The sequence below is a fragment of the Ursus arctos genome, unplaced genomic scaffold (assembly GCF_023065955.2).
Source record: "Ursus arctos isolate Adak ecotype North America unplaced genomic scaffold, UrsArc2.0 scaffold_21, whole genome shotgun sequence".
Classification (NCBI taxonomy): Eukaryota; Metazoa; Chordata; class Mammalia; order Carnivora; family Ursidae; genus Ursus; species Ursus arctos.
The window spans coordinates 19,157,200-19,181,299 of record NW_026622886.1 but is presented as its reverse complement, the minus strand read 5'-3'; the positions used below and the strand labels follow the sequence as shown (position 1 = coordinate 19,181,299).

The window sequence follows — 24,100 nt, the reverse complement described above, 5'->3', positions numbered from 1 at the left end:
CATCACACTGGAGGGTAGAGCTTCAACACAGGAACACAGACATCCCGTCCACACCAGATGCAGATGCATGAACATATATCATATTACATATTACACACACACATCTATCCATATACAAACACCACATGGATTCCTTACTTCCGTCCAATGACTGGGCCTGGGAGGGGTGATGCCCCAGTAGCAAAGAGCAAAGCTAGCACCCAAATCTTGGCTTTTACCTACTTATTTTCCACTAAAAGAAACTCAGATGCCTTGCAAAAAATGGCCATTTCCAGCACTAGGAAGGGAAAGCACAAAATGAGCCTGGCGTGGTCAAAAGGACTATCAGAAGGACACAAAAGACAACTTGAGTGAGTTCTCACCGCTGAACAGGGGACAACCAGCCATTGTAATGAAGACTAATAAGCATGGGTTTTAACGCTTTGAATCAAAGAGGAAGTCACGATTTCACACTGATATAAGAAGTGAATAAATTGAAAGTTTGGTACAGACTAGGAGGAACATAGTAGCTCCCCACAAATAATTATTAATTACTAAGGGGGGAAATGTCTTTACAGTGAAGAAGCCTGGCAGATGCCACCTTAATCCAGGGATCAAAGTGAAATAATCAGTAATGGGACAAACCAAAATTGCGGCCCATAGGAGAGGATACAATACAATACAATACAGCGCCATTTCTGTCATGTTCCTGCCAAGGATGGATAATCTGAATCTCATCACAAGGAAACCCCACTGGAAGGGACATGACCCAGAGTAACTGCCTGTAACCTTCAAAAGTGCAAAGATCACAAAAATCAAGGGTAGGTAGAGGAACGGTTTCAGACAGAAAGAGACAAAAGTGACAACCAAATGCAACTCATAATTCTGAATGGGGCCTTTTGGCTACAAAGGACATTGTTAGGACAATGGGTAGAACTTGAATGAGGTCTGAGGGTTGGATGTAATATATGCATCTAATTTTGTCATTTTTGGTGGTTATATTTTATGTATGTAGGAGAATGCCCTTACCTTTAGGAATTACACACTAAAGTATTTGCAGGTGATGGGACATCAGGTTGGCAACTTATTCTCAAGTGGTTTAGGAAAAATATAATTCTTTGTAGTAAATATCCAACTTTTCTCTAAGTTTGTGATCCTTTCATAATTTAAAAATATTTTTTAAAAACCAGTAAATTCGGGGTGCCTGGATGGCTCAGTGTGTTAAGCGTCTGCCTTAGACTCAGGTCATGAGCCCAGGGTCCTGGGATCCAGCCCCGCATTGGGCTCCCCGCTCAGCAGGGAGTCAGCTTCTCCCTCTGCCCCTTCCCTTGTTTATGCTTTCTCTCTCTCTCTCAAATAAATCTTAAAAAAAAAAAAGAATTATTCTCTTATCAAAAAACCCACGAAAAAGTGTTTTCTATTTCTAAGACACAAAAAATGTTTCTATTTATATATTTGAATTAAATATCCCTAAATACGTAATACATGTGATTGTATGTTACATATTAATGCACTGACAGCATACGGATACGCCACATGTGTAAACATATAGTTCTGGGGCCTGGAAACAGACCTGGACCTCCTTGTGCGAAAACAGAGGCAGCAAGCCCTGCAGTTCCAAAGTTCTAGGGAGGTGGGCCGGCCTCATGAGGGCCGTGTGGCTGCAGCCGGAGGCTGGGCCCCTCCTGTAGCACCTAGCCACCCACTTCTGAGATAAGGCTTCCAAAAATCCTAGAAAACTCAGAACTATCAGAAATTCAAATTTTCCAACATTCTGTCCACCGTCCTCAGAAATCACTGAAATCCCAGAGATTCTCCTATTTCAGGATCCCCAATTCTTGACACAGACAGCCAGTGCTTTCATGGAAGCCTGAGGGCTTGAGGCAGACAGAGCAGGGTTTGAGTCCCAGCTCCACCCCATCTGGTCTGAGCCTTGGTCCCTTCACATTTAAAGGCAGCTGCTTCTCCCAGGGCGGTGGCGGGGGCGGGGGGGGGGGCTGAAATGACATAACCCTAAAGCCTTCACCTCCAAGCCCGGTAGATGACAAGGTCCATGAACAGGAACTGTTTTTCTTTATCAGTTAAAAGTTCACGTTTCCTTGTTTTAAGTGTGGAAATGTGGCTCACCATTTAGATAAAGTGAGAAGCCTGGGCCTGGGCTCCCACGTGTGCTCTCCTTTCAGTCAGGGGTGACTTCTGACCCCGGCAAGGTTTTATGAGATCTGCTTTATGGTCCTAGACTTTCTTCTGGCACAGGGTGAGGTCCAGGCAGTGTGAGGTAAAGGTCAGTATCAGGGAAACTGAAGGGGAAGGAAAGCTTTTAAGAAGTGTCATTGTTCTGGGGCACGGGGGTGGCTCAGTCCATTGGGCGACCGACTCTTGCTTTCTGGTCTGGTCATGATCTCAGGGTCCTGGGATCCAGCCCCTTGCATCGTGCATCGGGCTCCGCACTCAGCAGGGAGTGTGCTTGAGATTCTCTCTCTCCCTCTCCCTCAGATAAATAAATAAATCTTACCCAAAAAAAGAAAAAAAGGAGCATCACCGTTCTAGTGAGATATCCTTATCCCTTTGCATTGGCAAGTTTCTGGTAGAAAGTTTCAGTAAACCCAGTCCATGTTCAATAACGGTTCCTGAACACTAACTGTCTAGGAATGGCAGATAAAGAAGAAAGAGATACAGTCCCTGCCCGAGTGCTCACAGAATAGAGGGGAGGGACGGTAGTCCCACAGAGGTTCTATTCCTACACTTGTGGCTTCCGTGCTCATCGCATCTCTGAACACAACCCATATGCCTGGCATTTGGTGAAGGTCTCGGGAGAGAACCAGATGGGTAGGATGTGGCTCGGCCATAAGGAACCCACAGCTTACTGCAGGAGAAAGACAGAACACAGACACCTCCCAAGCATAGGATAAAGGTACTCTACCAGAGCATTCCCTTACAGGAAACCATGAGAGGGTCTGGAAGACTGATAATCAGGAGAAGTGTGATCACGGGCAGAAGGAGACACTCAGGAGTGACACTGCAAGCTGGAGTCGAGGGGCTTGTGGGGAGCGTGGGAAAGGAGGATGGGATGAGACCGGGGAGCTGGGTTGGCTCTGGTACCTTGAGGACCTTGTGTGTCTCACTTGGAAATTCAGACTTGGCCCTGTGGGCGGTGGGGAACCACGGAAAGGTTTCAGCAGTGGAACGAGGTGGTCTGATTTGTATTCTAGAACGATCACACTGGCAGACACCTGGGGGATGGATTGGGTGGGGGTACAACCGGCTCTTACGGACTGTCTTGGGAGAAATAATGGTGCCCTGAACCCCAGTAGTGGCAGGTGGAGTAGAGTGAGGTGGGCGATTTGCGGGTTTATTTGGAAGGCTGACGCTGGTGAGGAGCACGGGTGGCTCCAAGGTTTCTAGTTCAGGTAGGGGAGTGGGTGGTGGTGGTGCCGTTAATGGCAGCACAGGAAGAGCGGAGTTGACCACACGAGGGCAAAACAAGGGTTTGGGGTTTATATTTTGAGATGCACCGTAGGAATCAATGTAGAAATGAAGAGTAGGTAAATCTTGGGAACATGGGCCTGTGGCTGGAAAAGGAGGCGGGTACTCGGTACATGAGATGGCGATTATTGGTCCCAGGGTCGGCCGCTGATGGTGGCGGTCCATAGAAAGGAGGTGACTGAACATAGTGCAGAGTGGTCAAGGGGTGGTGGGAGAGCCAGGAGAATGGAGAGAACCAACGGAAGCAGAAGGTTCCAGACTGAAGGGAGCGTTGCAAAGGCAAAAGGCACAGGTGCTAAATGAAGATACAGGCTGTGGGATGGGGGCCAGGGACGCACACAGGTCCCTGGTGACCCCTGACACAAGTTCCAGGGGTGTTCCGGGGGCAGATGAGAGGCTTCAGGGGATGAAGATGTCTCAGAAGAGGGCGGTGGATACTAGTCCTTCAAGAGACGAGGAGGTGAAGGCAAAGAGGAGGAGAGATGAGGAAAGGCAGGATTCACTGGCTTTAGGGTAGCAGCAGTGTGACTCCGGGACTTGATGACTCAGGAGCAAGCTCTCAGAAGAGGCAGGAGGAGGGCCCAGAACAGCAGGGAGTGAAGAAGGGGAGCAGGAGGGAGCCGCTGAGAGAGCTTAGGACCGAGGTGTGGGGCTCCCAGGCCTCTGCGGAGGGAGAGCTAGGAGGGAGGGGAGTGTTGTCCTTGGCACTTGCTGGGATGAAGAGGCCGAGGGCTCCCAGGTATCACTCCTTCAGAGGCCTGGGCTCCAGGGCAGGGAGCAGCTGGCCTGAGGGGGGCTGTTTCTGGGCAGGGCGCGGGGTGGCCCCTGCACGGGCCAGGGGTGCGGGTGCAGCAGCTCCTCGGGGGAGCTCAGGGCTCAGCACCCCGCAGAGGGTTACTCACTGCTGACTCAGACCCACGTGCTCATTTGCATGTTATTCATTTCAAGCCAAAATGAGCAGGAATACCAGGAGCATTGCACCCCCTTTCCGAACAGAACCACCCCGGATCTTCCGAGTGCTCCTGCTGGTGTGCTGAGTCTCTCTGACTTAGACATACTTCCTTTTTAAAGGGCTCTATTCAGTCATGCCCACATGGCTGGCTGTGAAATGGAGCTGAGAAAGAAAAAAAAAAAAAAAAAAAACACTCAAGAAGTTCATGTCCTCTCTAAGAATCTGCAGGTACATTTTAATTTTAGGTTAAGTGCTCCCAGCACAGCACTTCCTCCTGGCAAATATTTTATTTTTGTTTATCATCTATCTCCTCTCAGCAGAATGTCACCCCCACGAGGACAGGAACTCTGCTTTGTATGCCTGTGCGTAGAACGGAGCCTGACATACGGCAGATGCTTAACCAACGCATGAAATGATAACAAGTCCCCTTCCAAGCAGCTTCCCTAAACCTTACAGCCCTCGGCACCTCACAGTTGAGGAAAGGGGGACTGTGAGAGGTCGAACATGTCCCGAGGTTCATCAGATTGCAGGGAAGGGGAAGGTCCAAGCTGGACTTCCCACCTGTCGTGCGGTCGTTCAGAAACTACTTCGGCGTTTATTAGGTGACTCCTCCTGTGAAACCGATCCACGCTAAGCCAACTCTGACGAGGACAGCCCTGGCAGGAAAAGGCAAAGGTACTGCTTTCCACTCAAACAGAAAGAGCTTCCAAGGAGCTGAAATGACCTGGCCAGCTGGGCGGCTCAGTCTGTCCCCGGTAGGACAGGACTCCTAAGGAAGCCAGATACCCCCCGCGTGGCTAGGAGCCCATGTAGAGCCGGGTACTCTCAGGGAGGCCGTGAACCAGCGCCATGAACTGGGGTCCCTGCTGCCTACTCTCCAGCTCACCAGGAGAGCCAGCCACCAGCCTCCTTCTGTCCTTCCAGCTCTTCCTTATAGGAAAATACCTGAGCGACTGAATGGGGCTCCTTCATTCCAACTCCACACACGGTTTTCATCAACTCTCTCAGGTAATTGTATCTTGTTGACAAGGGGAAACCCTACACCTAGCAGGAAGTCACCTTGCAACAATTCTGACCCTAGTGTCTGGGGAAGGCCACCTCTCTGTGAATCCCGGCCTGTGTGTGGGTCACTGCTGGCTTGACCCACTGTGTGTAGGGGGGTGTACCTGTCCTGCCTGTGACCTAAATTTTGGCTGTCTGTGTTATACTTCTGTTGCCCACAGCTGGAGGGCTTGGGCTTCAAACCACGGGGGCAGTATGATGAGCGGACAGGAGCCAAAACCACTCTCCATGGCTCAGTCAGCATCCCGGCTTGTAAGTGGGCAGTCCGAGGATCAGAGAAGAATCCAGCTATTCGAGTTTCTTTGCTAACTGGAGTCCCTTAACTGTTCGTACGGACCAAGGCATGACTTGGCTTTTTTCCTACTTCTCAGTAGCTTATTTTTGAGAACAGGAAAAAAAAATCCGATTCTCAGTGCCTGGGCCAGAGCAGAATAACCACTAACAAAACAGCTGTTAACATGGCCAACGCTCATTCCTGCTAACTGTTTTAGTTAAGTTAAAGGACTGGCAGGAGAGAAATTCTGCTGGCTCTACAAGGAAAACCATTTCAGAGGTAGTCACCAAAAGCAGCAGCAGCTGTCATGGAGCACAGAGCTGAAGCTACCAGGGGCTTCACCGGCTCAGAGCTGATAAACACTCAGCCAAGCCAACTGCCCATATGACACCTAAAGAGCTCAGGAAGCCAGGGTGGCGTAGAAGTTTTTTTCATTAACAGTTTTCCATTCTCTTAACCCACAAATCCATCAGCCCGGGTCTCTTCAAAGATGATGTCAGCCTCATCTAACTGTGCCGAGAAGGCGAATGTGTGAACGCACAATCTGCAGCTCTGGTATTGACTGTTCGGTGCTGGGATTCCAAGGGGCTCCTACGGCTTGCAGGCACAGGGAGCTAGTTAGTAACAACGAGCCAGTCGCTCAATGGCTTCTATTACAGCACGGGGTAGTCACGAGAGCACGGGGCTGAAGGGACCGTTATCTAGCCACTCTGAACCTGTTTCCCCATCTGTTAAACAGGGCTAATAGTGCTTAACTTACTGGGTGTTGGAAAAATTACACGTGATATTACATGCAAAGCACTTGGCACAAAGCATCGTACACGGTAAATGCTCAGAGAATGTGAGCTGTCATCCCAGGTCTACGAAAGCCCAGAAAGGTGCTATTTGGTCTTGCCATGTTGTCCTAGAAATTTCTACATCTCATGGTCATACCTATGAGAAAGTACCTTTGTGGGGCGCCTGGCTGGCTCAGTCGGTTAAGTGTCCAACTCTTGGTTTCAGCTCAGGTCATGATCTCAGGGTGGTGGCGTGGAGCTCCGTGTTGGGCTCTGTGCTCAGCGAAGAGTCTGCTTGAGATTCTCTCTCTCCCTCTGGCCTCCCCCTGCTCGTTTGCACTCCTTCTCTATCTCTAAAATAAATAAAATCTTTTTTTAAAAGGTAACTTTGTAAGTAGGGCTTTCAGAAAAGACAAGCTATTACAAAATGTTACTAGGCTTTAAGTGACTTTGTCAAGTGGTAACTGAGCATGCTCGGGCACCCCAGATTTTTGGTTAGGAGTCCATACGTTACTCAAGATTAGAAAGCACTGCTTTATTCCATAGCATTATTTTTATTATTAGCTAGAATCCACTAATAAAACTTTTTCTCAGTCTCTTTTTTAAGGAAACGCAGGCTTGGTAAGGTGTTTTCCCTAAAGCAACATTTAGGAATATGCTGGACTGAACACACATTTAATGCAAGCACCTCCCTTTCCTGTCTTTACATCTTCAAATATCAAATAACAACAGCTGGGCAGAAGAACAGCAGATCCTGTAAGATTTCCGAAGATTCAAATGCGCTCTGTTTTCTTGGGCAGGGAATGGCTGGTCTATTATGGGTTTTTTCATCATCTAAGCATGCTGTTTTGTTTGCAGAAGGTGGGTACCGGCTGACCAGGAGAAAAGTGTGCCAGACCTCAAGTTGACTGGAAGCAGAGGGCTAACCAGGCAGATCAGAAGCAAAGCGATAAGAATCCTGACTCCCTTTCACTAGCTATGACCTCGGGAAAAGCTCATGTCTGAGCTTCAATTTCATCCATGTAATGGGGATGCTGGTGCTTACACCATTCGACTGGTTCAGATGAGTGCACCCCACAAATGAGAAACCCCACTAACCAGACAGCTTCAACCAGAGGGGTCTGATCGCCCCTCTACCACCTGCTGAGTCACACCTGTCTGAGCATTGCCTTCACTCCTTCCCACTCCAGCTCATGACGACATCTGCCTTGTCCTCAGCATCCTTCTACACTCCCCATTTCCATAACACCGACACATTTCCTAGCATTCCAGGCGCTGTGAAGACACCACTCTTCTTCCCACCCAGGGATTGAAGAATGGGCCATACATCACACACCAACAACTTTCTATGAAACAGACTTGTAGTTTAAAAATTGATTACAAGGTGGTAGGGCTGGTGGGGGCGGGGGGGGGGGGGATGAACAGGTGGAACACAGAATTTTAGGGCAGTGAAACTATTGTGTGTGATACTAATGGCATGGTGGACACATGCCATTATACATTTGTCCAATCCCATAGAATGTACAAGAGTGAACCCTTGTATAAACCATGGACTTTGAGTGATAATGATGTGTCAGTGTAGGTGGTAGTCAGCACTTTAACAAATGTACCCTCGGCCGGGGGGGGTGGGTAATGTTGATAGTAGGGAGGTTATGCAGGTGTAGGGATGGGGTAATGGGAAATCTCTGTACCTTCTATATCTTTTTTTAAAACGATTTATTTATTTCAGAGGCGAGGGGAGAGACAGAGGGAAAGAGAGAGAATCTCAAGCAGACTCCCTGCTGAGCACAGAGCCGAACGCAGGGCTTGATCTCACGACCCTGAGATCATGACCTGAGCAGAAATCTAGAGTAGGATGCTTAGCCAACTGAGCCACCCAGGTGCCCTGGAAATCTCTGTACCTTCTGATCAAGTCTGCTGTGAACCTAAAACTGTTGTAAAAAATAAAATTCATTAAAAAATTGATTTTACGTGCACACACACACACACACGCTGAGATATGCTCTGACAAATATGAAAATTTAAGAAATCTAACTCTTTATTCAACATCAAAGCTAACATCAAATGTTTATTTAAAAAAATAATGGCACCTGCTTTGAAGAGGGTGACAATCTACAGAGAATTTACAATTATAGGCTGACATGGAACTACATAGTATCTCACAAAACGGAAATTCTGCAAAAGACCTCACAATAAACATTTCTAGTTTCCATTTTCAGAACTGCTAACTACTGCCTAAACATATCTTAAACACAGAGCACGTTTTGTTGAAACATTTCTCTTAGGACAAGACAGGAGACACGTTTTAAATAAATTAAAATTGCAAGACATAAATTATTCCTAAAACAATCAAGGTACATTACTTTCCAGCTTCTTATAAACAGAGAATTGCACTGACTTTAGAAAATTATAGGTTAGTTCTGCTTTATAGCTTCTAGATTACCAAACTCATGTTAACTGTAACTTTTAGCTTCTTAACTACTTTTGATGTAAATAGGCCAATATCACTCTTTTCAGTGATTTATCTCTTTAGACCAACTTCTTCCTTAGCATATGGACTAAACTTTTTGAAATACCTCTCCTCCAGATAAAGCTCTGTATTTTAAATAATGCCATTTCACTCTACCCCCTGGCTCACTCCTCAAAATTACAGAAATATGCAAAATAGGTTGTTTGATCACACGTGTTCATATTAATAAGCATATTGAAATCCTTTTCCAAACTGATACAACTATACTTAGATTCAACACAAAGATGTTCCTCTTTGATGCAAAACAATTTGGTATTTAAAATCCAACCCAAAAGGACAAAAATAATTAGGTGCCTGAGGGAATCCAATTCCCGTCACCGTTATCGATCCCATAATTAAACCTGATACGCTGGAGAAATGGCAGGGCAATCAACACAGCTAGCAGGGCAATATTTCAATGAAAACAAGAGTGAAAAGCAGAAGGGCTGAGGTCCCATGGATGCTAATTAACAGAAAGGGATAACTGCATTATGGGAGAAGGGGCGGGAATTTCAGGAAATCTCAGTTTATCAATAGTTCATCATGGTCACAGAAGCAAAACCACTAATGGTGCCTGCTAGAAACTTGGGACTGATCCTATTCTCCGTACAAAACCAAAAGTGGAGTACTTTTACTTACTGCTTCACTGCAGTTTGAATTTGGAGGGGAGCGGGAGGGGGTAAGATGTTTTGTTCTGGCTTCATCATACTCAAAATGTAAGCTGGAATAACCAATTTAAAGCCCACAGAAGAGTATTTTTGGATTTTTGTTTTGTCGCCAGCAAACTATCATTATCTTGGTGATCATGTGTCACAAAAAAATCCTGTGCTAAAAGGCAACGTCCAGATCGCTAAGGGAGCAGGTGCCTGCCCATCTCACGAATGACGTCATCTTTAGGTATGTACAAGATGTTTCCTACCAATGAAAGATGGGGAAAAAGGATTAGTTGACTTAAATGTAAATAACTAATTCCAGGATATGTCCTAGCTGGACCACAATTTTTAACTGAATAATTTATAATACTTTATTTAATACCCTTATGCAGGAAAGGAAACACACAATAGGAGGGTTTATTCCTTAAGAAGAGAACAGTAAACTGCAGAGAGTAAAGGTCTCCTTGGAGTATATCCGCTTATTAAAAAGCTTCATGAACTTTCAACAAGACTCTAAAATAAATATGCCAGGTAGGCTGAGCATATCCAAGTGAAAATATGGTTATCTGACATCTAAAGAGAATCACTGGAAATACAAATTCTGTGCAAAGAAGTCATGGTCAGGAGGGATGATTTAGACCCTCGAATATTTCAGAACAGAGCCAGTTTCTAGCAGCTTCTGTTAACAGCTCCGGACCGGAGGGGGTGGAGTGTGCTGCTTTCCATTTTCTTCCTTACTTCTCTCAGTGGGGAGGAGACACAGTGCCCTGCAGGTCTGGGAAGCGTCGAAGCCAACGCTGAGTGGAGCACAGTGGCCTGTGATGCAGCTCTTAACCTCAAGGGCTAGACAGCTCACTCTCTCTAAACTAACAGCAGCAGCTACGTCCACGGCAACCCCTGGCATATCCAAAGTGCCTCAGAAAGATTCACAGACACTGAGAGGCGCCCACCACACTCCACCTTGATCCAAGGGAAGTTATACCCAGCCCTCAGCCAAATGCAGACTGATGCCCACAGGTAAAGGGGAATGCTGGCCATTAAAATATGGAAGCAAAAGGAAGCACACCATTCTTTCTCTCTCTCTTCCCTGGATCTGCAACTCTTTTCTGTCCTCTGGATGTGATGGATCACAGTGTATTTACAGCCAACTTGGCAGAACAAGGGAGAGTCTGACAGTGGAAGGGGACACAGCCATGAGAGGGGGGTGGGGCTGGTAGCTCCTTCTTGCCTGCGTCCAAAATATGTACAGCCAAAGATGTCACGAAATGATGCTTACGGTTTTAAAAAGCTCGAGTCTGGAATTAGATAGTGGGCACAGTTGCATAAGTTTGTGAATTTACTAAAACCACTGAACTGTAAAGTTAAAAAAAGAAGAAGAAGAAGAAAGCTTGAGTTGTCTGAGTCTCACACACACTGGACTTGTACCAAATGCTCGACTATTCCATTCTCTCAAACCATGGCACACTGTCACATTTTTTCAGGAGGTTTCCCTAAGAGCAGCTGTTCGCAAAATATTGCACTTAATTTAAATCCAGGCAATTCGATGTTTTCTGGAAGAAAATGTACACTAACATACATCTTTACGCCTTCAGATAACAGAACGGATGGTGGGAGGAGGGAATGAACAGCAGTTTCCATTAAAATCTTCTATCTTGTCTTCGTTAGATACAGAGAGAAAATGATTTAAAGGGAAGTAGCATCTGAGAGACAAAGACTTAAAGGGAAGTATCATTTGGGCTGAAAGTAGCGAGCAGCATCGCCCAGACAGGCGAAAGATGTTGACTTTTGAAGGCTTTCACCTCAGGGGAAGAAGCGTGGCCACTCCCTTCCCGTGGCACTTCAATGACATCCTAAGAGATGACGGACAGCCTTGGTGCAGACCCTGGATCTGATTTATCGGACTGCAGCTGGCCTGATGGGTCCTTGGAGGACGTTCTCCGTCTTCACCCAGATGAACCTCCGCTGATCCGACTGCCACCCCCTTAGACCCCATGCCCTGCTTCCTCCTGCTTCCAGGCCCTACCTCAGCGCACTTTCACCTCACACAATACAATTCTGTTGTCCTTCTTAAAGGAAAACAACCACCCAGCCCCACAACATGAGTATCGCTTGTTTTCACGTGTGCAGGAAGCTTTCCCAGCCCTCCCCAGGCCGGCAGGTAAAGTGAACACGTCCTCCCAGGGGGGTTACCCCAGTGAAGAGCTGCTGGGATGCAAACCTCCAGAGCGGTGCTTCCGGGAGCCCGCACTCATGTTCAACCTCGGTCTGATGTGGGATTTGGAAGCACTGCCACGTGCCTGAAGGTGAGGCATTCGAGAGCTACCTAAGATAGAATCGGGGGTGCGGCTCCTTGGGTGCAAGAAGGCGAAAGCCCCACTCACAGATCTTCGTGTCTTACCATTTAAAGTGCAAGAGAACATCTATGTTAGACGTCTACGGATAAACAGGTGTGCTGTAAGATTTCCACGTGATGGCGAGTCACGCACGATGGACCACTGTGGACAAGGGAACGCAGGGGACCCGCGTGGACCCGCGGAATGGATTACAGAGGATTTACACCGGTGTTCACCGGGCCAACGTCTGCACTTTGTCCCTTCCCTAAGTCCTGCCACATCCTTGCTGCTTACGGGACTCAGGGAAAACGCCACCCCCAGCAACTGTGAAGCTCAATTTTGATAGAAACTTAAGGAAGAGAGACAGAGACTTAACACCCCGTTTCCTGTGGGTCATTAATTACGCCAAACGCTCAATAACCCGAGGTTTACCATGCTGGGCTAGTCAGGTGGGCAGAAAATCTGGTCTGATTAAGGCAGTGAGCAGCGTGGGGCGAGCTGTGCAACGGATTCACATTCACCAAGTACAGGGGCTGAGCTGGCAGCTGCTACGGCGTGAGGAGGACTGGAGATATTTACAACGCACAGCCGAGGCCTGGTCGGCTCTAGTCAGCACAACTGTTCGTTTTAAAATTTGGTAGTATGCACAGAGTTTTCTTTAACACAGAAACGTGAAAGAACTTGAAGACAGGAACCAGTGGCTTCATCTGGGTATTATGATCCTTTCTATGGCACACACGATATGGTCCCAGTTTTTACAAAATATTGCGAGAAGAGTCACGGCGAAGAAGGTGCCAAGGATGTGGAAACGGCTCTTCATCATAGGCGAGACAAACTTGGCGATGGTAGACACGCACACGAGGATGACAGTCATGAAGGCCAGGATCACGTTTATGCACTTCCCCAGGAGGACCTTGGCGTTCACGGTGTCTGTCTGCAGAGCCTGCTGCTCCTGCTGGTGGAGCTCCAGCTTGGAGATGCGCGTCTGGCAGGACTCCAAGGCTTCCTACGGGCAAGAGGGATAGCGAGGGTCAAACGCTGCTGAGATCACGGGCAACATGTGAGCACGTGCTTAGACATGCGTGGAAGCCCCCAGCCAGGGGGCTCGATGCCAAGACAGCAGCAAACAGCCAAGCTGACAGTGATGATGAGGACGATGATGACGACGATGACAACAAAGAGGTAAAATGACAATCTCAAGGCTCATTTATTCTGTTATTCTTGACAGAATGAGCATGTGTACACAACCATGAAACACCATAAACGGGGGATTACAGGTAAGTATTTTGAGTCTATTTGTATTTGAAATAAAGTACGTAAAATATTGGCATCTGTTGGTATCATGAGGGACAAACGAGAGGAGTGGTGGGGTTCCATTTTGGGACAGTGGACGACCTCCGGCCACAGAGTAGGTGGTATCTCCAATTATTAGACCGTATTTCCACTGCTCGTTCTGTGTGTGCAGCCATTTACAGGCTCTGGAGGATGAAGGGAGAAGGGTTGGGGAACGGACTGACGGTGGGCAACTCGGCTTTCATCTGCTCTTTGCATGCTGTCACTCAGGACACCGTCCAAGGCTACACGTTCTCCCTAGATCTTGCTCTTTCTAACACTTCAGTTACGAAGGCACAGCTGACTCCAAGTATCTCTCTGGCCCAGGCGTCTCTTGTGAGAGCGACTCACGTATCCACATGCCTCCTTGATATCTCCATTTGAGGTTGGTTTGTTTGTTTGTTTTTTTAAAGATTTTATGTATTTATTTGAGAGAGTGAATGAGAGAGAGCATGAGCAGGGGGAGGAGCAGACTCCCTGCTGAGCAGGAAGCCTGACACAGGGCTTGACCCTGGGATCATGAACTGACCCAAAGGCAGACACTTAACCAACTGAGCCACCCAGGCGCCGCTCTGCATCTGAGCTTCTTAAAAGCACCTCAAATGCAGCATGTGCAAATATGGCTTCATGTCCTGCACCTTCTCCTGTACCTGCCATCAGTGCTGTTCCCCTCCATCTGGTGTTCCCTCCCTCAGAAAATAGCACTTGACCCACCCAGTTCCTCCTACCAGACACCCCTCTCATCTGTCACCCAGCCCCATCGATGTAACAGCCAGGATCTATCTTCAGGGGTCTGTTTCTCTCCCCTCAGTCTCCACCCCACTCTCTCCTGCCTCATGTAATGCCAGCCCCCTGCCCGCTCACCATGCTCTGGCCAGACAGGCTTTTTCAAGCTCGGAAAAGAATCCTGTCCGGGGCCTTTGTACTGTGCCTGAAGTGTCTGCCTCCCCACTCCCGCCCTCTTCACTGGTGGATCTCCCTTCCCCTTTCAGGTCCCACCTCCTCCACTGCCAGGTCCTGCGGAAAGCCCTCCCAGCCCCATCAGAGCCGGTGAAGTCTCCCCCAACCCCTCCCCAGCCGACAGTCCACAGCTGTGGGAGGACGGGGACCAGGCCTTCCTGCGGCTGCCCCAGCACAGGGCGGCCATAATATGCCAGGTGCAGGCTGCGCGCCAGGAAGGACGGGGTGAAGCTCGGGAGAGAAGAACCCTATGTCTCTTGGGAGAAAAGGACTGAACTAGAGGCGGTACAATGAGCCCCTCTGAGCTCTCTAGCCCTCCCCCCCCCCCCCCGGCTGACTCATTTTCCGATATCTGTTTGCTCAATTACAACACAGCCGTCTTGTCAGGCTTTAAACAACCATAACAGCTGTGACACTGACTCGCTTTTCTTCTGCTGAATATACCCTGTGCGCCAAAGTTCAGGGTTCCCTGTCACTATAGCAACTTCCATTCCACGGGTCAGCAAGAGAGAAGGTAAAACTTCTTCGGATCATCACCTACGACAGCAGGCACGTGCCCCGGAAACCATGCATTCTTTTCAACTGTTTGAGCCCAACGTGTCCTCCGTTTTAGACACGGCATGGATAAGGTGACAACAAGACAAAAGACCAACATTTTGGCAAATTCATTTATCTTCAGCTGGGTACATGAATTACGTATACAAATAGACTGATCCAAGAATTGAATCGCCTTAGAACTGCTATCAATTTTTTATCCCCCCTCCCAAAAAAATCCAAGAAAATTTAGTCAATTGCAAATAATTTTAGTTACAGCCCCCACCAAGAGATATTTGGCCCCACAATCTTTAGTACTTCCTCGGATCCAGTATATTTAACTTACCAAGGATGAGGACTGAGGACAGACCAAATTATCCTTAAGCCTTTTTTAATTGGGAATTCAAGGGTGATGAAAAATAAAACTCAATTTCTTAAAACGGTAAAACCCTGGCGTCCCCGTGGGCGACAGCCACCCTCACCCGCACCAGCTCGGGCGCAGCAGCGCCCTGCCTGTGAGAACGAACCAACCAAGAACTAACGAAGTTGAGCAGGCTCGACTAAGGGCCCCGAGGAACATGGCTTCTCACCAGTATAATAATTATTTTCTGACTGCCTATTATGCATCAGGCCAAGATTTAAGGACTTTCTGTGTATTATCCCATCTAATCCTCCTGGCCACCTTCTGAGGTGAAGCTCATTGCTATTTCCATTTTACAGATGAGGAAACTGAGGCACAGACAGCCAGCTTGTCCAGGGTCACACAGTAAGCGGTGGAGCCAGGATTCTCTCTCTCTTAACAAAGCCAACTCTCCAGTCGCTCACAGAGATGTCCTCCTTGCACTTCTGAGTTAGAGATGAAACCAGAAAAATGTTCAAATGAACTCTTCTACATTGTGAAGCTCCCTCTCGACGTCCCTCCCTTTATCACACCCATTCATCCCTAAACTAGGTTCCCTTAAAAATGGAAGAACAACATTAACTCAAACTATCCCCTAAATAAGAAAACCACATGTTTAGATATAATCCAGTGGCATCCCAGATACATTCTAAAACCAGAAAGTTCTAATAAACCTGCACTGTTCACCTTGCAACACTTAACGTTTAAATGGGTCAAATTCTCTAAACCAGTCAGTGGTGAAGGAGCATCTCCTAACCCAGACCAGGGGCAAAGATCCCCCAAGTGTCTCCTCCACCACGCTCCTCAGAGGCCAACGTGTCCTCCCAGCTCTGCCGGACGCACCAGCTCCCAGAACTGTCCGAGTAGATGCCTGGGATTGGCACAGACTCACAGCCCACGGCACAGAGTGGAACAGAACGTGGGCAGCTGAGACTCCAGCTCACACAATGCGGGGGAAAAAATCTCCCTTTATGTTTCAGTTTTCTCCCTCACAGAGTGGGGCTGGAGAAAATAACCACTGCCTACAAAGGCAAGTTGTAAAAATGGAGCTGAGCACTACTTGGAGAATATACTTTTTTGCTGTTTTAAAAAAAGAAGATCAATGGGAATGTAAATTGCTGCGGTCACTATGGAAAACAGTATGGAAGTTCCTTAAAAAATAAAAAATAGAGCTGTTATGTGATTCAGCAATTCCACTTCTGAGTATACAGCCGAAGGAAATGAAATCAGTTCCTAGAAGAGATACCCCCACCCCCAAGTTCACTGCAGCATTACTGACAACAAAGACACGGAAACAACGCAGGAGTCCATCAACAGATGAATACAGGAAATGAGGTAACCGCATACACAACGAAGTATTATGTGGCCCCGAGAAAGAAGGCAATCCTGTCATCTGCAACAACACGGATGGACCTTGAGGGCAGGGTGCTGAGTGCGAGGAGTCAGCAGAGGAAGACAAACAGGCTCTGTGATCTCACCTATATGTGGACTCCAACAAAACCAAACTCACAGAAACAACAGATTGGTGGTTGGGGGGGGGGGGGTGAGGGGGCGGGGAGGGGAAAAGGGTGAAAAGTGGTCAAAGGTACCAACTTCTAGTTATAAGATAAGTAAGTCCTGAGGATGTAATGTGCAGCGTGGTGACTACAGTTAACCATTCTGTCTTACATATTTGACAGCTGCCAAGAGAGTAGACCTTAGAAGTTCTCAACACAAGAAAAATATGACTTAACTATGACTAGACTGTGGTGATCACTGTGCACTATTTTATATATATATCAAATCATTATGCTGTACACTTTAATGCAAAGTGATTATATCTCAGTAAGACTGGGAGAAAAGAAAGAGACCCTCTGGTAGTAGGGCAAAAAAAGCATTCCAGAAGCCTAGGACTGTTTCACCACAATGCTACCATCACACTGATACTGAAACGCACCTTTGTTTATACTGACGCAGCAAGCCCTTCCTTCCATCCACCCAGATCCTACCATCCCTGCAAGTCCCACCCTCTCTGGACATTCTTTCACATTCGTTACTCAAGGACTGTTTGCGAGACCTTGATTCAAGTCACTTAACCTCTCTGCCTTTGTCTCCACATATGAGGGATGGGGAAAACAGTAAGAACTACCTTAAAGCGTTGTTGTAAGGAGTAGATGGGGAGCAAAAAGGCACGTACAGTGTTTTGCTAGTTTACGGCACATGTATGCACTCAAGTCCTTGAAATTCTTACAGCTATCAAAGCTATCATTCTGCATAGGAGCAAACAGATCCAAGGCTTGCTCAGGGTTAGACAACTGGCAAATGCCAGACCTGAGACTGAAATGCAAGATTTGACCACGGAATGACCGACTGCCCCACTGTGTGACTGAATCCTGTGGCTTTCACTGTCTGCGCCATGTCACTTGGCCCCTGCTCATGTTTCCTTGAGCTGTTTGGCAGCTGACCTAATCTTGACACCCCCTCCCCACTCAGTAAGCTTCTTGAAGGCAAGGTCTGCGTCATGTTTAGAAAGTTTTAGCAATTTTGGTGGTGGGGGTGGGGACGAGGAGAGGTTATAGGCGATGAGCTTGGGTAGATAATAAATACTCGTTGACCCAAAAAGGTACACAGAGAATAGCCTCTTTACTCAGTGACATCTGTAACACGAGCTAATGGGGCTAATAAGGTGGAGGATGTTCACGCGGCAAAAACATTTTGCTCCACATGCCAGAAATCCTTTAGGGCTTAGGGATAATGCATTTACAGTTTGCTAAATGGATTCGAGGCTGGGACGAGCCTGCGTGAGTGTGTAGATGAGAGGAACAGTACCTGGATGTCCCGTGAGCGCTCATAGGCCTGGTAGGCCACCTTCTCCTCGATGCTGGCCAGCTCCTGCTTCAGGTTGGCTGTCTCGTGCTGATGCAGGTCTGTCAGGTCATGGAGCTGGTCTTCCAGGCGCTCGTACCTTTGCAAAGAGAGGAGGTGATTCTGAGTGTGACACTTTGAGGGTCTCCTTATTCTCATTCCCTGGAAGACTATGTTTCCAAAAGAATACAACTAGCTGTGGGGAACAAGCCTTTGAAAAGCACTGAATTCCAGCACTAGAAAGGACTGGTCTCTGCCATCTTAACTTTTCTGTCCTCACTCCTGAGGTGACATACACACCAAATTTGGCGTTTCCCCCACATCAGACGAGCACCTTCACCAGTTACAGCTGATGACAGAACAGACCTGATGCGTTCACCAGGGCTGGTCAAGAGACAAGGCTGTCTGGGGTCCTGCTCAAGACAGAGACCTGCCGGCACCCCAGGGCTCCCCCTCTCCTGCTTGCACAGAGCCTGCTGGTTCACAGGCACGGCTCTCACACACCAGAGAGCCCACAAGGAAAGAACCAACTTGACACTAGAGCCAACTGCACCATTTCCCAATGCATCCCCTAACTCTGAGAATGTGTTTCAGTTCTTGGAACTTACGTGCTGATAAAAAATTAAAGCTCACTGCAAATTATAAATGGCTTTCCCAAAGTCCAAATCTTAAAAGAAGAACAAAGATTCCATTCCCACCTCCCATTTCCCTAAAAGAGGGATTTGTCTTATACTCGAAAATTTATAATGTTTATTTGAAAACAGGAATCACTATTTGGGGAAAGCATTAGTCTGAGATGACTTCTATCAGTGTCAGTGTTAGATGCTTAGAGAGGTCACCTGATAGAATCATTAAAAGGAGAGAGAGAACAAGAGGGAGGGAGGAAGAGAGACTGAGAGATTATATGTCAATTATTTCTCAAGAAAAAAAGATCAAAAAAAAATTTAATGCAGATTTAATGATTCTTCTCAGACAGGACTTCATAGGTATCCAATGTTGGTGTAAAAGCCTTGTAAAGATCTCTTACAGCGAGCACCACAGTGGCTAACTCTTGCAGATCACAAACATATGACAAACAAGAACACAAACGGTCCTACTTTTATGTAAATGCTATTTGTGACTTGGGATAAAATCTGGATCCAAAGAGTGCTGCATCCCAAACTATTCAGATGGAATTAAGTCAATATTCTCTGGAAAACCTGTGACTCAAAAATAGTTATGTGACAAAGAAATCAAAGTCAAAGATGTATGCTGAGAATTTTAAGAAACTGTTTCATAAAACGTAAGAGCTGAAAAAAGCCACATTTCTAAATTAATCCATTTAAAACCATGTAGGAGATATAAAATGTGTATTGTAAAACTCACAGTTTAATCTTAAAATATGTAATGGGCATTGACTTTTTTATCTACATTTTTACAAGTTAACATGTTCATTTTGACCAAAAAACAAACTTTTGGGGGCGCCTGGCTGGCTCAGTCGGTGGAGTGTGTGACTCCTGATTTTGGAGTTGTGGGTTCAAGCCCACGTTGGTTAGAGATTACTTAAAGAAGAGATAAAATCTTTAAAAAAAACAAAAAACAACAAAAAACAAAAAAACACTTTGGGGAATCTTTTTACTGGGAAAATGGTGGAAAAATCATTTTATTAGTATTTTTATTAGTAAGTTATAAGCACATAAAAGCCAGCCTACAAAACACCTTTTAAAGTTAGCTAATATAATTCACAATATTTGAATTTGTACTCTACTCTTAAGATTTCCTTTGAAAACAACCAGCAGCCTATCACTTTCGAGAAGGCAGTCTCACGGCAGTAAGTCATGCTTCTGAAAAGAACTGCAAGAAGCTGAATACCTGTATCTTTCCTCCTGCAGCGTCTGGGAAATAAAACCGTATTCTCTCTTGAACTGCACTTTGAGCGCTTCGATGTCCTCGGCCAGCTGAGCCTGGGTGTCCTTGATCTCCCTCAGTTCCTCCAGGATCACGGTGAGCTTGCCCTGGCTGTCCAGCGCGCTGGCTCCACCGGCCCCGAAGGACTGGTTCCCGTTACTGTCGGCGGAGCCCGATGTGCCGCTGGAACACTCGTCGTCGCTGCCATACTTGGGTTTGTTCACGATGGTCGCGCTGCCCCCGTAGGCCCGGGGACTCCCCTCAGGCCGAAACTCCTCTAAGGAATTTTTCAAGTGCGCGATGTTGTCGGCACTGCCGAACTTATTCCGGATCAGGTTGGCGAACTCTCTGGACTTGTTGAAGACGAACACGGGCGGAGTGAGGGACACGCCTGGCATGCCTGATTTACTGCACTCCGTGCTGTGGGGAGCAGTTCGAGACTTGGCGGAGGCATCTCTCAGAGCGTGGAGGTTGTCTTTGGAAATGTCCTTCGAGCTTCTGGAGGCTCCGTTCTGTTCGATCTCCCTGAGCTTTCTATGATACTGTTCTAACTTCTTCTGGAGCTGGGCGATGGAATGAGCAGATTTCTGATTCTTCTTCTCGAAGACCTGTTTGATGCGGCCGGCCTGCTGCTTGTCCGCGCTGCTGACCAGTTTCAGATACTCTGCAACGTTCCCATCGCGTGACGTCTGCTCAATTTTTATCTGCTCTGTCACCTTCAGAATTTTTTGTTTCAGGCTGTCTGCACTGAGTTTGACCTTGTGGAAGTCCAGGATGCCATCTGGTACATCAAAGTTGAGGTTGGTGTCCGACCCCCCTCGGCGAATGTTCAGGGGCAGGCTTAAGGTATTCATGTCATGACGTTCTACCTGCACGACACAGGGAAGAAGCACTTTAAGATCTGAAGTCTAAGGCATAGTTTTTGTGACAGAATCTGTGTACACACAACAGACATATCTCAGGTCCCAGATTTTTAAACTGCAAGTATTCAGGGGCACCTGAGTGGTTCAGTCGGTTGAATGTCAGACTCGGTTTCAGCTCGGGTCATGATCTCAGGGTGGTGAGATTGAGCCCTGTGCCAGGCTCCATGATGAGCAGGGAGTCTGCTTGAGTTTCTCTCTCCCTTTCCCCACTTGTAGATGCACACGCTCTCTCTCTCTCAAATAAATAAATCTTTAAACTACAAGTATTCTTAAGATAAAAACTATGCTCTCCAGTTGAACAGAGGACAGTCCAACTCCATCCTGCATCCATGTACACTAACTAACTGCGAGATGCTGGTCTCCCAGGGTGTCCAGTGTTTTGTCTGATTAGATGACAACTGCCAGTTGCCAGGGTAGAAAATGCATAATCGCAAAAGGTTACCCACTTTCCCAAAATGCCCAGGTAACTGGGGTGTCTGCCACGCCCCATTCACTGTGAATTTCAGCACTGTGGGAAATGCATCCAATTCAGAACCCAATCATGTAACAGAAGAAGGAGAAAAAGTTCCAGCAGGTACATTCATCCACACAAGAAATTATTTTCTTAATGGAATCATTAAACAGATGTGATAGGATAAGATTAATCTTACTAATACAACTGTATTTAGATGTGGAAACAACCCCAAATCACGACCTAAGTGATTTAGAAAACAAGAACAAGTGGTAATACCAAGTGAAAAGGCTTTCTCCCTCAAGGGCCACCTGGGGAAGAAGTGGGAGGTATCACTGAGCACCGTGAAGAGGAGGGTGACTAGTCTGTGCTCTAAACAGGAAAGGCAAAGGGAGTCTGGGTGCCAGGTACTACGGATATTTGTATGTGTCACCTTGTTCAATCCTCACTACCATGCCTGGTAAAGACTATGTTAAACCCATGAATGTACAAACTGAGACAGCATGAGGCAGGACCTGAACCTATGTCACCCTAACTGGGTTCTCTTTCTACATCAAGACACCCAACCAAGGTGTCCCCAGAGGACTAAAGACAAGCCTTTGCAGGGTCTGATTGCAATCTCTAAACAAAGTTTTGTAACATCTCAACAAATGCAACTTACTTATCAAGTTAACTACCCTTTGATTAAAATGTCTTGACACAGAGTCTCAATGGAGACCAAACGGTAGACAATGTTCGGCACAAGTTATCTTGTGTTTTAGAGGAGAATAGGCAGAAATAGCAAAATACTAATAAGATATTAACACACTTCCCCACCCCTCCACCCCCGCCCAAGTGACCCAGACTCGAATGCATTCGTTTCCAACAATGAAGTATTATCACTTTGTCCCACGAGAAACCCTACCCAGTGCTTTTCCCCAGAGAAAGGAGCCCAATGGCATAGTGGGACACAATCCCAGGTTGGTGAGTCAGTCCTCCTACACAACTCACAAAAGTTTGTTAACATTATTTCCTGGCCCCTCTCTTCCAACACACAATTTTGCTCTGAATAAGAAACACTGGGTGTTTTTATCTGGCAGAAGAGGATCACATGGGAAAGGCTGGAAGGGAATAAATACCAAATCATTGTAAGACTAGAAAGAAGGATAAAAATATTGTGATGTCACCTGGTCAAGATAGAAGGATGGGTGTAGGGAATAAAGAAGTCCTAGAGAGAAGACCACAGGGAGCTCAAGGAAACTATGTACCTATGGCTCACTAATGAACCCAAACAGGAATGGGTTCAAATTACAGTAACACAGAATGCACTAAATCTAGAAAATGTTTATTCAGGGCAGACTGGGTAATCTGTGGTAACTGTACAATTATGAGGCAACAATGTGATTTCATTGGAGATGTTCACTGATTATGCTATTCTACTTCTCAGAAACTTCCTTTGGTTCCCCAAAGCCTCCCAAATTAATAATACAACCCAGCCACTATAAGGTCTACCCTACCTTTCAGGCTTCACCTTGCACCTAATGGATGCCATTGATCTTAAGTGAACCATACAACCCAAAGTTCCCGGAACATATGTGAATTTTCTAGGGATTTTCTCATATGAAGGATGCCTAGCGCTCATCCCCTTCTGATTATCAAAATCTCACATATTCTTGAAGATCCACTTAAAATCCCACTTACGCCATGAAGCCGTTCCTAGTCCACCAGCAAGCTGCCTGTTCTTTCTGTGATCCTCCCTGTTGCTTCTGCGGCACCACCTGACGTGTCCTTGTATCCCTCATCCATGGATTTTATTCCCCATGGGGTACAGGCTCTTTCAGGGGACAGACGTGTCACACTTATACCCAGTCTGTAGTGTTAACTCCGTCCCTATTCACAGGAGGCTGTCAATGTTTGTTGAACTCAAATGACATCATTCTTTATTCTAGGAGAGTCACTGAAATCACTTAAGATACATTTTAATAGAATCAACAAAATGACCTTGGACGTTCTGCCCATATGGACCTGATAATTTCAGGCAGAGCTGTTTTCTCAATAGCTGGGTAATAACTTCTATATAATTTCAAACTGGTTCAACTAAATGGAGATTTTTCTGAGGATCAGTGTGCAACAAGATAACACAAATACAAATAAGGACTTTTAAACTTTAACTGAAGTCTAATTTACACACAGAAAGGAGCACATTTAATAAGAATAAAACTCAATGAACTTTCACAAACTGGATATACTGTATAACCAGGACCCAGGAAAACAAACAAACAAACAAACAAAAACAAAGGGGCACCTGGGTGGCTCAGTCAGTCAAGCCTCCAACTCTTGATTTCAGCTCAGGTTGTGATCTCAGGGTTACAGCCGAGTCAGGCTCTGTGCTGGGCATGGAGCCTGCTTAAGTTTCTCTCTCTCCTTCTCCCTCAGCCTCTCGCCCTCCCTCCCTCTCTAAAAATCAAACAAACCAAAAAACAACCCAATAAAACAAAACAGAAGCTCGCCATGCCCCTTTCAATCTTAAGTACATCACCCCCATCTCCAGGGGTAACCACGAGCCTCACCCCTAAGAGCACGCCTTAGTTTTGACTAATTATCACTCACTCTACTTGCCTTTTTTGCTGCACTTTGTCTGTGAGACTCCTAAGACCTTGTTTTTACCCTCTGGAGCTCAAAGATCAGATTAAGTTATTTTAAGAAAAACCACCCAAACCTGCTTGGTACTGAGAAGTCCACCATGCTGGAAGATGCACAGGTTTT

General features: G+C 46.6%; 1 protein-coding gene across 5 annotated transcripts in view; it reads right to left on the bottom strand.

Annotated features, from left to right (window-relative positions):
- Positions 1-4,701: 4,701 nt before the first annotated feature.
- The window catches only part of TMCC3 (transmembrane and coiled-coil domain family 3), a 258,844-nt gene continuing 239,445 nt past the window's right edge, over positions 4,702-24,100 (bottom strand). For 4 of the 5 annotated variants that reach the window (XM_057316284.1, XM_026499888.4, XM_057316285.1 and 1 more), the window contains exons 2-4: positions 19,946-20,850; positions 18,059-18,194; positions 8,546-13,030 (exon numbers count right to left, since the gene is read on the bottom strand). In XM_057316284.1, the coding sequence (XP_057172267.1) occupies positions 12,728-13,030; positions 18,059-18,194; positions 19,946-20,850 (1,344 nt within the window). In that variant the 3' untranslated portion in view covers positions 8,546-12,727. Of the gene's footprint in view, positions 6,883-8,545; positions 13,031-18,058; positions 18,195-19,945; positions 20,851-24,100 lie in introns of those variants that run through there. The other variant, XM_057316286.1, reaches the window with a different exon arrangement.